The sequence below is a fragment of the Nicotiana tabacum genome, chromosome 17, assembly GCF_000715075.1.
Source record: "Nicotiana tabacum cultivar K326 chromosome 17, ASM71507v2, whole genome shotgun sequence".
Classification (NCBI taxonomy): domain Eukaryota; kingdom Viridiplantae; phylum Streptophyta; class Magnoliopsida; order Solanales; family Solanaceae; genus Nicotiana; species Nicotiana tabacum.
Window position 1 is genome coordinate 11,873,981 of NC_134096.1, and position 14,208 is coordinate 11,888,188.

The following is a 14,208-nucleotide window of genomic DNA, read 5'->3' on the forward strand; positions in this document are numbered from 1 at the left end:
CTATTATTATTTCCCTTGAAGTGCTCCTCATACAAAATTTTCAATTATTCAGTAATATTCATGGATTTAACTTACATACATAAAAAAAATGTTTTCACTTGGAGTGTATTTTAACCTTTTGAAACAAGTAATCTATCTTATTTTTCAGGTAATTAATTTATCTTTTTATGGACGACTCCTCTAGTTACAATTTAGGTGATATGATAGTTTGAAAAATCCTTTTACAATATTGATACATAAAAAGCTAAACTCCTAATTTTAAATACAAAATGTCAGTATTTACAAATGCTGATAGCTAAACTAGTACATTTGAAAAGTACTGAAATACTATTATTCATGGGGAGATTATCATACATAGCACTTCATGCATTGGATTGAACAGCTAAAAAATAGTACAAATTTTCTGATACTATGCCTTGGTTCAAGAATCTTATCAAAATTTCCACTACCATTTTGAACCAACCATCTTCCAAATCAATAACCCCATTTGCCTCAGCTCCACTGACCCAATTTTTTCTACAATTCACTAAAGATTACTCTACTAATATTGGTTCTAAACATGCTGGATTGGAACCAACAAAAACAGAAGAAAAACCAAGAATTGTGGTGTTAGGTTCAGGATGGGGTGGTTGCAGGCTAATGAAAGACATTGACACAAACATTTATGATGTTGTTTGTGTCTCACCTAGGAATCATATGGTTTTCACTCCATTGTTAGCATCTACTTGTGTTGGAACTCTTGAGTTTAGGTCTGTTACAGAACATATTGGGAGGATTCAACCTGCTATTTCAAGAGAACCAAGTTCTTATTTCTTTCTTGCTAATTGCACTGGCATTGATTTTGATAAACATATGGTATGGACAATTTGCTCCTCCTTTTCTTTTCTTGTTGATTTCTACTTTAATTTCTAGACCCCCATTATTTGTTTCCCTCTGATTATGCTATCAAAGTGTGCATTCCGCATTTACGCAAGGTCCGGGATGTGACGTAGACAGCCTACCCTAATACAAGCATCAATGGCTGCTTCTATGGCTCGAACCCGTGACCTATAGGTCACACGGAGACAGTTTTACCATTGCTCCATTGCTCTAAGGCTCTCCTTCTGTTTATGCTATATGTTGGTATAATGGTATTTATGAGTTCATTGAGGAGTTTAAAAGGCTATCATCTTTTATATTCTGTCTAGAGTTCGGATTGCTCCACCTAACTGCTGATGAAAAGCCAATAGGGCATCTTTAGTTTTATCGGGCGGGAAATTGCATTCGCTAATAGAGGTTCCTGCAATTGCACCCTAGGAGAGTGCAAATGGCATATTTAATGGTATTGCTCAACTTGGTAGCTTAAATTAATGTACCCCTCCAAGTCCAGGGGCGGAAGGGGTTTATCCAAACCTCCTTTGCCGTAAAATCATACTGTATATATAAGAACATTTTTTTTTCTTACGTATATATAGCAGATGTTGAACCCTCTTGATGAAAATCCCGTCTCTGCACACCACCTCTAACACGCAAGTATGCTTAGCTACTAAGTTTGTAAGCTACCCATTGTCTTACTTCGCAATAGGAGCTTGAACTCAAGTATTAGAACGAGTCTTCTTAAATTTTCTGAATATGGAATTTAAGAGTCTATTTGCAATTGAAGAAGAAAATATTAAAGTAATACTAGTTGAAAAATTAGCTTAAAGAGATTACCTTGTAGTTTAAATTTTGATTATTTAGATGAATTTGGATGCTCGAAAGTTGTAAAAGTTTTACCGAATTTTTTTCAAATGGAATTATGTCAAACATTTAGAAACCTTCTAATACAACTTGGAATGGAGCGAAGGGAGTGCCGTTTCATCCTTCTTTAGACCATGGTTTTAAGTTATTGAGATATTTGAAAATTTTGGATTATGTGGAAAAAATTGGTTGTGGTTCATTAAGGAGATAGAATTTCATTTTTCAAGTATTTTCTATCCCAATTTCGCATAATTTTCAAAATTTTAAATCTGGAAAGGCAAGAACGATAATGGAGAAACTAGGCGGCTTTGACTCTATATTCTTATGCAAAATGTTGCATTCTTGATCAGCTACTTACTACTCCAAAATAGAGTAATTAGGTTGAAGTCTTAGTTCAATTTTATACTTAGATTTGTTCTCAGTTGTTCTTTTAGCAGTTTGTGGATACTTGTAGGCAGAGGGGGATGTATACAGGTAGAAGCGGCTTCTATTGAACCCACCTTTTCTACTTAGATCATAGACATATATATCTTGAAATGTAGTATAAAATGTAAGTTTCGAACCCATATTTCCAATAAACTCAAAACTTTGAACCCATTATATATAAATTCTGAATCTGCCTGTACTTGTAGGTACAATGCCAAACTGTGACAAAAGGAGTTGAAACCTTGGAGCCGTGGAACTTTAATATTTCATATGACAAGTTAGTCATTGCCTCTGGAGCACAAGCTTTGACATTTGGAATTAAGGGTGTAAAAGAGCATGCTACTTTTCTTCGCGAAGTTTACCATGCTCAGGAAATTCGGAGGAAATTGCTTCTAAATCTCATGATTTCTGATGTGCCTGGTATGATTTTCTTTTAGAGGTTCTTGTTAAGAACGATATAGGTTAATTTCACGAATGTTTATCGAACTTCACCTATTATATACAATATACTCATGATTAATCGTTTATCACATTAAAATAACTGAACTATGTCAGAATTGCTCAAAAAATACAAATGACCATAAAGCCGAATTTTCATCCCCAGTTATGACATGTCACTTGCCACATGAGGCTTTGTCATCCGTAAATTCCGCGTCAGAAAATAAAAGAGTTTTATGTTAATGAAGGACTTCTAACGTGGAATTTATAGAGTGACAAAGCGCTGATGTAGGGATTGAGGTGTCATAATCTGGTGTCAAGAAATTTGAGCCTTTCCATCATTTGTAGTTTTTGAGCATATCAGACATAGTTCAGTTATTTTATACTGATAGTTTTGTGACTTTACTGTTGTAGTGGGTGACATGTGAAAATAAACCAGAACAATGTGATATGTGAAGTATATTATAGACTGATTTCTAACTTTTGGTCATGGCTGAGACAGGAGTTACAGAGGAAGAAAAGCGTCGACTCTTACATTGTGTTGTAGTTGGAGGTGGACCAACAGGAGTTGAGTTCAGTGGTGAACTTAGTGACTTTATCCTGAGGGATGTTCATCAAAGATATTCTCATGTCAAAGACTATATTCGCGTTACATTGATTGAGGCAAGCTTGTTCCAATTTCTATAATTGTTATTATAGTTACTTGTTTGCTAGAAAGGAGTTCTGCTTATATTTAATTATGCTTTGTATTCTTAACTTGACAGGCTAATGAGATATTGTCCTCGTTTGATGATCGTTTACGTGTATATGCAACCAAACAGTTGACTAAGGTGAGATACTGATTAAAAGGGTATGTGAATTTTCTGTTACTGTGTTATAATATATGTTAAAGGATAAATAGAACGTGCGCACACACAGAGTCAAATTGAGATGCATTTGGTAAAGAAGTGTTATCTTAGAATTCTTAAAGTGCATCATTCTACCTAGCATCCGAGAAATGTATCATTTATTTTTGTTAGTGCATGTATTCCTTTATATTATCCAAATTGAATTTCTGGATCCTATTTTTTGTTAATGTCTTAGTTTTCAGTCAGGAGTTCGTCTAGTACGAGGCCTCGTACAAGATGTGCAACCTGAGAAGATAATTCTTAGTGATGGCACAGATGTTCCATATGGTCTGTTAGTTTGGTCTACTGGTGTTGGACCTTCACCTTTTGTAAATTCACTGGATATACCAAAAGCTAAAGGGAGGTAAGTAGAGATTTCATGTTACAAGTTCTTACCTTCTTGTATTTTAACCTTCTATTATATTACTAGTAAAGGCCTTTAGACTTGACCAATAAGATATATAGGTAATAAACATAGCTGGATATTTGGCTCATTGCTATATGTTACTATGATTTTTCCATCTGTCCTATTTCCGAAAGTAGACTTTGCCTGTATTGTTTTACTCATCAGTTTTGGTGCTTTAACAGGATTGGAATTGATGAATGGTTACGCGTCCCATCGGTACAGGATGTCTTCTCAATTGGTGACTGCAGTGGTTTTCTTGAAAGTACAGGCAAACAAGTTCTTCCAGCTTTGGCACAAGTAAGTTAAAGGGATGCAGGCAAACTGCTACACCTCAATCTCAAGCTTGTTGGTCGGAAATTATTTAATGCATATCGTCATATAAACAAATACTGATATTTTTGCCAGCCAAAGAAATATTCAAAATGTTCAACCCTCCTCAGGCTAAAGAATGATCAAAAGCTGGGGTGGAGCTACATAAAACGAAGGGAGTTCGATTGAAATCTCCTTTCCTCGAAAAATTATACTATGCAATAGGGTAAAGATAATTATATATGCATCTATGTAAATTGTTGAATGTCTTGACATAAGGGAAGTTTGTAGTCCAATGGTAATGGTGGCTCTAAAATTTTGTGTTAGGTCATGTGTGGCATTCTTACATTTTGTTTGAACCTCTTTATTAGAATTCCCGACTCCGCCACTGTCTACAACATTAGATATTTTAGGTTTTGTATCGTTATGTTAATCGAATTTGTGGCGACATATGGTGTCTGCATTGTTGATTATGAGATGTTGTGAAGGTGAAGTTGAAGAGGTAACCACTTTTTTATTTAGCTCTTTGTGTAGCATATTGTTTATTGGATATGAAAAGGTGAACCTTGGAGCAATGATAAAGCTGTTTCTATGTGCCTATAGGTAAGGGTTCGAGCCGTGAAAGCAGTCACTAATGCTTGCATTTGGATAGGTTGTCTACAATACATCACAACCCTAGGGGTTCGACCCTTTTCCGAACCCTGTATGAACGCGGGATGCTTTGACATCCTATAATTGTTTTGACATACTTGTGTTTGAGTAAATTATCTCTAATTGTGTTATGATGTCTGGTGTATTCGATCAGGTCGCGGAGCAGCAGGGAAAATATCTAGCAAGTATGATAAACAGGATGGGCAAAGAAGATGGAGGACATGCCAATTCTGCAAAAAACATGAATGTGGGAAATCCATTTATTTATAAACACTTGGGAAGCATGGCTACTATTGGCAGATACAAGGCCCTTGTGGACCTTAGAGAGAGCAAGGTTTTCTCACTTTCTATATATGAGTTTAATTCTTAGGGCCATTTGCACAAATGGCCTTTTTTTAGGCAACTCCTTAAATTTTGTTCCTCGTAAGCCTAGTGGACTAAATTTGAAAAAAAAATAAAAATGGGATTCATCCAACTACTTTAGCGGCAAAGTTTTGGCGATTGGGTTAACTGGGGACAGAATTTAAAGAGTTGCCTCAAAAAAGGTCATATGGTGCATAGTACTAATTTGAATGCACTGACAGCATTAATATCCTATCAGTCACCTAAAGAATTAATACAGCTGACTGTCAAATAACACTGGGATTAGTAACCTGAAAAATAAGACAGGTTACGTGCTAGCAGATTTCAGATAATCTGCTAATAAATTTTTTTTACACAGTCAGTGTATATAAGTTAAATTCTTTCAACATATGCTCCTTATCTGCTAAAACTTGTTAGCTTGCTAATTGGTAACATATATATGGTGCAGGAAGCAAAGGGTGTATCTATAGCAGGATTCACGAGTTTGCTTGTTTGGCGTTCAGCATATTTGACTCGTGTAGTGAGCTGGAGAAACAGATTCTATGTACTGATTAACTGGCTGACAACCTTAATCTTTGGCCGTGATATAAGCCGGATATAGACAAACAAAAATGTTCCTTCATTTTCTCTCATGCGGAACATACTTATAGCTTATGCAGGATTTTGTGCAAGCGATGTCGGTCTATTATTACAACTCTACTATGACCTTTGATTAAGGTGTGAGATTACAAAGTTTGATTTCGTGTTTCGGAATATTTTTACTTTATAATATTTTCATTAGATATCGACATACTGTATATATAGGTAATATTTTTTTCAAGAATAATTTTTACATATATATATAAATATATATATATATATATATTGAGCAAATCTTTTTGGCGAAGCGATATTGGATGACTCCCCTGGTAAAATGGATGCAGCAGGTGTCTCTGCCATTGCTTGCGTAATCACATTTTGGAAAAGTTATGTCCTATATGAATTTGCCTTTGTACACTACAACAATATTAAATATAGTATAATCCTACAAAGTGGATCTAAGGAGGGTAGTGATGTACGCGATCTTAATCATACCTTGTGAAGGTAAACTCTTTGTTAATATATGATGCCCTATTTGTTAATATAAGATTCCCTAGCTACTTTTCACCTTCATAACTAAAAAATTATCAGTCACAAAGTTTAAAATTCTACGGGTGAAACTCCGTGAACCATGATAATGTCTTGGAATTCCACGACGATAGCTATTTTTCAATTACATGGGCTAAGAAATGTCTAAAGGGCAACCTAATGCACAAAACGTTTTGCGTTCATGCAGGCAACGGGAAAGGATGCATCCAAGGGAGTGTGATGTAGACAGTCTACCCTAATACAAGTATCAGTTGATTTCATGGCTCGAACTCATAACCTATAGGTCACACGAATACAGCTAGACCGTTGTTCTAGGCTCCCCTGGGCTAAGAAGTGGCTATTTACGAATTTTATCCAACCATTCGCATGTTTAGATTGTGAAGTGTGAACCAAATGACTCCTAGAAGTCTAGAACAAGGACAGTGAAGTAGGGACAAAATCATAGGAAGAGATCAAGTTCTCATACTGTGCCAGACTATGAATTATCATTGAGTGGCAGAGTCGTTGCCACATAAATTTTGGAAGCAATTTGGGAGTAAGTGATTGATGGGGCAAAGGATTTAACAGTAATGCACCAATGCTGCTGTAAATTCACCTTTAAATGCCCTTGGCAGGAAGTTAGGTACAGGAATTCATTTTTTTTTTTTAAATTTAATTTAATTATTTGGTATCCGAAACTTTGTGTATTCGTTCAATATATAGCAATGCAAATACTTTAAAAATTACCTTTAAATGCCTTTTATAGGAAATTAGGTACGTGAATTTGTTTTTATTTAGATCCGTTAAATTATTCGTATCCAAAGTTTATTGGCCCGATGAATCCATATTTGAATTGAGTAGAGCTACTAAGGGGTGAAATATTACCTATAAAGGGTGTGTTTGGTATGGAAAATATTTTTTTGGAAAACAAGAAGTAATCTTACTCATTTTTCGGTATTTGGTACGCAAATTAAGGAAAATAATTTCTCAAGAATATTCGTAAATAATTTAGATACAATAAACATGAAGCAATAAATTTTCAAACCAACAACCTTCTGAACCCACAAATTTTATAAACTTCCGAACCGCTAAATGTTCGAACTAATAAACTCTATAATTTCTATACTCGCAATCTTCCAAACACATAAACCTCTGAACTCATAAAATTTTAAATTTATAAAGTGAAAAATAAAAAAACCAGTTGTGAAAATATGAAAAGAAAAAAAAAATTGTCACGCCGGGGAGATTCTCATTCTTTCTTTTTAGTGGGGAGGAATAATATGTGAATGACGGTTCTCAGACGAGGGAATCATTCCTCTCCTCGAAGGTTCGGTTTGTACACCCCTGTTCCATGAGACTAGCATATAAATTAAAGGCAAACTTAAACCAACAAAACTCTACTTTACTTTAAATGATAAAGAATAGATTCTCATAATTTAGCAAGTACTATTAAAGTAGATGCTTTTTTAAACGTGAACTATTCGATTCACATATTGTTGCTACCGTAATAATTTAACCTTGAGAGTCACAAACTAAGTGAATACATATCAGGTAAACGTAGTGGCGGAGTCAGGATTTTTATTAAGGAGTGTCAAAATATATAAAAATTAATTAAGGAGACTCAACACATAATATATATACATATAAAAAATATCTCTTCTCATACTAGCTAAACGTGTTTAAACGATAAAAGTTTATATTAATGCCTCTCTTCAATAGTGAACAAGTTGAATACTACATTTAGACTAGATTAGATGACCCATAGTCTTTGATTGCCAACTATATTTTTATGATGAAGAAAAAAAGGGGGAAATTGGCATCCTATGTCCAGTAGGCCATAAATGACACAAAATAGACTACTTTGGGAAGCAGAAACTTGTAGTAGGACCTGAAAAAAGCTTGGTTCAATTTTTCGATCTACAATATTGTGATTTGTTTCAATTAAGGGATATCGGATTTTGTCGGAAACATATTAAGATTTAAGGAGCTTAAACATTAATTTGAAAGTGTTCGGAGACGATTACAAGCGGTCGAACTAATTTTCAGATTGAAAACTTGAGGTTGAAGACGACATCATTTTTACTGTATTCGTATATATCCATGTATTTTCTTGTATATATATATATATGTATATCTTTCATGAATACTCGTGTCTCTCATGTACATTTGTGTATATGTATGAAAATCTGTGTGTGATATACATGATATACACATTGTGATATACATTGTTGCAACTTGCCATAACGTTTTCCAGGTTGATTTCATCTTTGAATTTTGACTCCAGAGACATTCCAAATCACCTCAATCTTCCTCAAAATTTGTGTATAATCTTGTCTAGGTGTTGAAACGAATTCAAACTACACCCACTCAAAAAACTACTAAGAAATTTTAGATCCGAATTCTGTTGTGACTTCAAGATTAAGGTCTTGATGAGATTTTGTAATTAATTGTAGGACTGAAATACCCAACGAATAATTTAGGCACAAGTAAAAAATTCAATAAATACTATATAAAAAAATTAATATTTTGAAAAAATAGGCATACAGCTTATTCTTTTGCTAAAACCCTACTAATAGCTATACACTCTAATTTCTTGAAGGAAAAAAAAAACATTACTCAAAATTAGTTTTTTTTTTTGGCTTCTCATGCGGTGTTTAATACCTGTATTGGTACCTCTACTGTTTGTGGGTGTCGGGTAGGAGAAACGCTCCCTACTAGAATTATTTTGTACCCAAATCTCGAGGCTGATCAGACCTCTAATTTGATAATTGAAATATTTACATAAGCACTACAAACATACTAACTTTGCTAATTAATCTTCAACGTATAATAAAAATGAGGGAACCACTTATTCATTCCCTAAAAAGCTTGCTATAATCATTAAACTAATTAGGAACGACTTATGCATTCCCTGGAAAACTTGCTAAAATCATTAATAACTAATTTTGCATTGGCATAACCGTGCAAGAAATGTAATTTTCTAAATTAATATAAGAGATGAAAGAGAGTTGAGTCAGCAATTTAAGTTTTTGGATTCACGATGATAATGGTAATTGATACTCTTTTCTCTAATTACGAAACTATTTGGGAAGACTAAAAGAATATTGACCGTTCAAATTTACTTGAGTTCGACAGAATGAAATGATTTACTTATGTTCACATTTGATAGTGAATTTTTTACGTATTTAAGTTATATTTATTTGATGGTGAAATTTTTACATTATATACCTAATTTAACATATAATCACATATTTGTTATCATTTTTACTATGTTACCTTTTTTACTTTTAAAATTTACTAGGACACCATTTAAAGTTTATTATTAAGATTTTATGTAAGCAGTGGCGATGCTACCTTAGACACTCTTTCGCAAGAAAATTACATTATTTAATTTGCTCAAAAAATATATTTTTATGTATATATTATATGTTGAATCTCCTTAATTTCTTCGTGTTTTTACTTATTTATATTTTGACATCATTTAATAAAATTTCTGGCCCTAACACTGCCCGTATAAAAAAAAGTGCTTGACTTTGTATAAAAAAGCAATATTATTCAATTTATAGCGAATCCAACATTCCATTCACAAAATGAACTTTATTCTTCTCACTTTTCTCTCTATATATATGTATAAAATCATATAAATGCTCCAGAGAGAGAGAGAGTACGTGAAGTAAATTAATGGTATTCTAGGCACATCTTTTTTTGGTTCAAAAGAGAATTTATTAAGGTAGGGAACAACGAGCTTAGCGATTAATGACTTGATTTTTCATTAATTTCCACGACCCACCTATTACGTATTTTCCAATTCCACAGACTTAGACTTTTTCTATTTCTTTATACATATATATAAATCCCCCTGGACTCTTGTCTTTTAACCTGCAGAAAAACTGAACCACTGAAAGTGAAGACAAATATAAAGAGCTATCAAAAGGTAATATATACAGATTTTATTTTATTTTTTGAATTTTTAGTCTTGTGTATGTTACAAAATCTTGAGAAGAACTGTTTCTTTTTATTACTGAAATTGCACCACACATTCATGCTAACTTTTGCTATGTGTTTTTTCTTGAGATGTTATGTAAAGGGAACAGTGCATGTGTTTGCCACTGAAATATGTTTACTTTTTTCATTTTTCGGTTAACTAGATTATGTTCTTAAGCTAATGCAAAATATCTGAAAGAGTTTGCTTTATTCTCTTATTCCTCCTTTGAGGGCGAATCTAATTTTATAGTCGGTGGATTCTGCTCTTTATATATGTGTAACTTATTAAAATATTTGAGTTTAGAGTCATCGGATTCTGCTATTTATATATGTCTTGAATTTATTTATATATATATATATATAGACTTGCGCCTATGTTTGTCTTTGTGCGATTTATAAGTCGCGGGTTCGATGTGTAAAATTAGCCACTAATAGTTACGTCGGGATAATCTGCTTACATCACACCCTCTTGGGGTGTAGCCCTTCCTGAATCATGCTTGAATACGGAATACTTTATGTATTATACTGCCTTGCCCTTACAAGTATATATATTAATTGTGTGTTAGGCGCAATGTGTTTTGTTGAACCCGTTACTGCCTTGCCCTTACTAGTATATATTAATTGTGTGTTAGGCGCAGTGTGTTTTGTTGAACCCATTACTGCCTTGCCCTTACAAGTATATATTAATTGTGTGTTAGGCGCCGTGTGTTTTGTTGAACCCGTTACCTCTAGTCTCCCTCTTTGCTATAAATTCTGAATTTTTATTTTTGTTATTTTGTATAAACTGCAGGTTCTTTTTTTCACAAAATGGGGTCTCTTGGATTGAATTATGAAAAGGGAAATGAAGAAATGGAATTGGAATTTGATCCAAGTGCACCACCTCCATTTAAGTTATCTGAAATTCGAGCTGCTATTCCTAAGCATTGTTGGGTTAAAAATCCATGGAAATCACTAAGTTACGTTTTTAGAGATTTTACTATTGTTGCTGCATTGGTTGCCATAGCCATTTTTTCGGATAGTTGGAAATTTTGGCCACTTTATTGGGTTGCTCAGGGTACTATGTTTTGGGCAATCTTTGTTCTTGGACATGATTGGTAAGATAATTACATTTTTAAATTCTTTCTTGTAACTTAAATATTTTTATTGTCTACATTTTAAATTTTTTATTTGTTTTACAGTGGACATGGAAGCTTTTCAGATAGTGCATTTCTTAATAGTGTGGTTGGACACATTCTTCATTCTTCTATCCTTGTACCCTATCATGGATGGTTGGTTCTTCTTCTGTCTCTATCCAAAAAAAAATCCTTTTATCATTTGCTTTACTCACTTTTTTAAAAATTAGATAAAATTATAATATGTACTAAGGACTATTGTAGATAGTCTTTTTTATGATTTACCACCCGTTGTTCGATATTTGTAAAGGGGTGGTAAAGTGTTATCTAACAAAGAAAATTCTATACCTAGAACTGAAAACCTAAGAATTAAAGATGAACGAATATGTATCACTCTAATACAATCTTTGTGATGAAGGAATAGCCTTAGTAGCTTTACTTGACATTATTTGTGATGTTGTTTTCAAGACTTAGAATTGATGACTTCTTTTATCTTTGCTAAAATTTCTCTAAAATAATGGCAGGAGAATCAGCCATAGAACTCACCATCAAAACCATGGAAATGTTGAAGCTGATGAATCTTGGGTGCCGGTAACATATAACTGAATTATCTTATGTTAAAATTAATCCTAATAATTTATATATCTTCCTTTTTTTGCCCTGCAGATGCCAGAAAAGCTATATAAAGAACTGGATTTTGCTACCAAATTTTTTAGATTCAAGATTCCTTTTCCCTTGTTAGCATACCCTATGTACTTGGTAATATTATGTTGCTTGATTATTTTTCCTTTATAAATTCATTTTAGAAATTTTTTATTCCATGTGCTTTACTAATATTAATATATTATTTTTTGGTGATGTAGATAAGCAGAAGTCCAGGGAAAAAAGGTTCTCATTTTAATCCATATAGTGATTTGTTTCAACATCACGAGAGAAAATATGTCATAACATCAACATTATGCTGGACTGTTATGGTGGCTTTCCTCTACTATCTTTATACTGTTATCGGCTCTTTTCAACTGTTTAAGCTTTATGGAATTCCTTATATGGTTAGTCATACCTAATTTTTACATTATTATTTCTAATATTTTCTTATATGAAGTTGTTTTTTATTTGTTTCTAGAACTCGTTAAATTGAACTGATAATATAATAGTAGTTTTTTTTTACTGTTATTTGTACTAAACAAGATCTAATGAAATGAATGAGATGTCCTTATATTATGTCCCACTAGAACTGACATTAACAATTTTTGTTCTCAGATTTTTGTGATGTGGTTGGATTTTGTCACATATTTACACCACCATGGCCATGAGCAGAAGTTACCTTGGTACCGTGGCGAGGTATTTCCATAATCAAAATTCAATACATATAATTTTCTATATCTATAATGCTAATTATAGGGTAATATTTTTGAAAATATATAGGAATGGAGTTATCTAAGAGGAGGATTAACAACAATTGATAGAGATTATGGCTTGTTTAATAACATTCAACATGATATTGGCACCCATGTTATTCACCATCTTTTTCCTCAGATACCACATTATCACCTCGCCGAAGCGGTAATAAGAATTTTTTTTTTTTATTTCAAAGTGAAATTCATCTCTAATTCTAACTTTAAATGTCAAATTTCAAGCTTATTCTAATATTTTCGGAATGGCTACATTCTTTTTTTGACAGACTAAAGCGGCAAAGCCGATACTTGGGAAGTATTATAGGGAGCCAAAAAAATCAGGAATAATTCCATTTCATTTGATTGGAAATTTAGTGACAAGTATGAAGCAGGACCATTTTGTTAGTGACAATGGAGAAATTGTTTACTATCAGACTGATCCACAACTGCTCAAATTATTTGGGAAAAAGGCTGAGTAACTCTTTTCCAGCCTAATATTTATTACAGAAATATAATTTCTAATCAACAATTATTGCCAAATAATTTCCTTTGTTCAGAAACTTAGTTTGATGGCTGTATGGTTTTACAAGGAGGCAAACTATTAAAGAGAATATTGAGGGGGGCTTTGGCAGTTTATTGTAATAATTTTGCTCTTAATACAAAAATATTGCCTTAGTTTTGCCGTTTATTGTTTGTCTATTTACAATATTTGGTCTTGAAATTTTACTTTATCATCTTTCTTTGTTGTTCTTTCACTTTAGAGGCTACATGTATGTTTTAAAATATGTAGCCCGAAATCAAGAAGCTTTTGCAATCATGGTAATGGCTAGGCCTCACTATTAGAAAAATGAAGTGTGACGAAAATTCGGGTGCTAAAAAGAAAATTTCTTGCTAACCCTATTTAGCAAGCGATTAGCGGCAGATTATATATATGTTTGAAGTTCATAACTAATTTCACTTTTTTTCTTTTATAGTGCCTACTTACAAAAAAATGATTTTACTAAAAGATATCTAGCAATATAATTATAATTTAATAAAGTGCAATTGTAATTTCTGATCAATCAATCGACAATACTCAATGAATGCTCTTATGATTTTTGACATAAATTAAAGCCTTTATTTTACGTCCAGCTAACAATTCGGCAAATTACTTAGGAGATGAAATTGTACGTAACATTTGTCATGTTATGTTGGTCATCAGTTTTCTCTAGACTAATAATGTTACTGTGATGTAAAATTTGTACAACATCAAATTATGATAGAACTAGGCTGTGACATAATTTACCACTCTTAAATTTCAAATTGTCGTGTTATTTTGATCGTACATGAAAACTACACAGCAGAGCTCTGAGAGATTGTTGTTTATCTTGTCCTAATTTAGCAACCAATATTTAAAGATCCAGCATGTACTG

General features: G+C 33.0%; 2 protein-coding genes across 3 annotated transcripts; both read left to right on the forward strand.

Annotated features, from left to right (window-relative positions):
- Positions 1–254: 254 nt before the first annotated feature.
- Positions 255–5,987, forward strand: LOC107804926 (internal alternative NAD(P)H-ubiquinone oxidoreductase A1, mitochondrial-like). 2 transcript variants are annotated; one of them, XM_075234028.1, is made up of 9 exons: positions 255–855; positions 2,352–2,565; positions 3,086–3,246; positions 3,348–3,413; positions 3,674–3,834; positions 4,059–4,173; positions 4,991–5,170; positions 5,648–5,824; positions 5,859–5,987. In XM_075234028.1, exons 1-8 carry the CDS (start codon positions 412–414, stop codon positions 5,798–5,800), a joined length of 1,494 nt encoding a protein of 497 aa, XP_075090129.1. In that variant the 5' UTR covers positions 255–411; the 3' UTR covers positions 5,801–5,824; positions 5,859–5,987. The 2 variants fall into 2 exon arrangements, with proteins under 2 accessions (XP_075090129.1, XP_016484361.2); XM_016628875.2 differs by having other exon boundaries at positions 5,648–5,987.
- Positions 5,988–9,949: 3,962 nt separating this feature from the next.
- On the forward strand, positions 9,950–13,482 carry LOC107804927 (omega-3 fatty acid desaturase, endoplasmic reticulum-like). The gene is made up of 10 exons (XM_016628880.2): positions 9,950–10,036; positions 10,192–10,240; positions 11,081–11,384; positions 11,469–11,558; positions 11,927–11,993; positions 12,069–12,161; positions 12,266–12,451; positions 12,663–12,743; positions 12,828–12,965; positions 13,084–13,482. Exons 3-10 carry the CDS (start codon positions 11,098–11,100, stop codon positions 13,273–13,275), a joined length of 1,134 nt encoding a protein of 377 aa, XP_016484366.2. The 5' UTR covers positions 9,950–10,036; positions 10,192–10,240; positions 11,081–11,097; the 3' UTR covers positions 13,276–13,482.
- Positions 13,483–14,208: the final 726 nt, after the last annotated feature.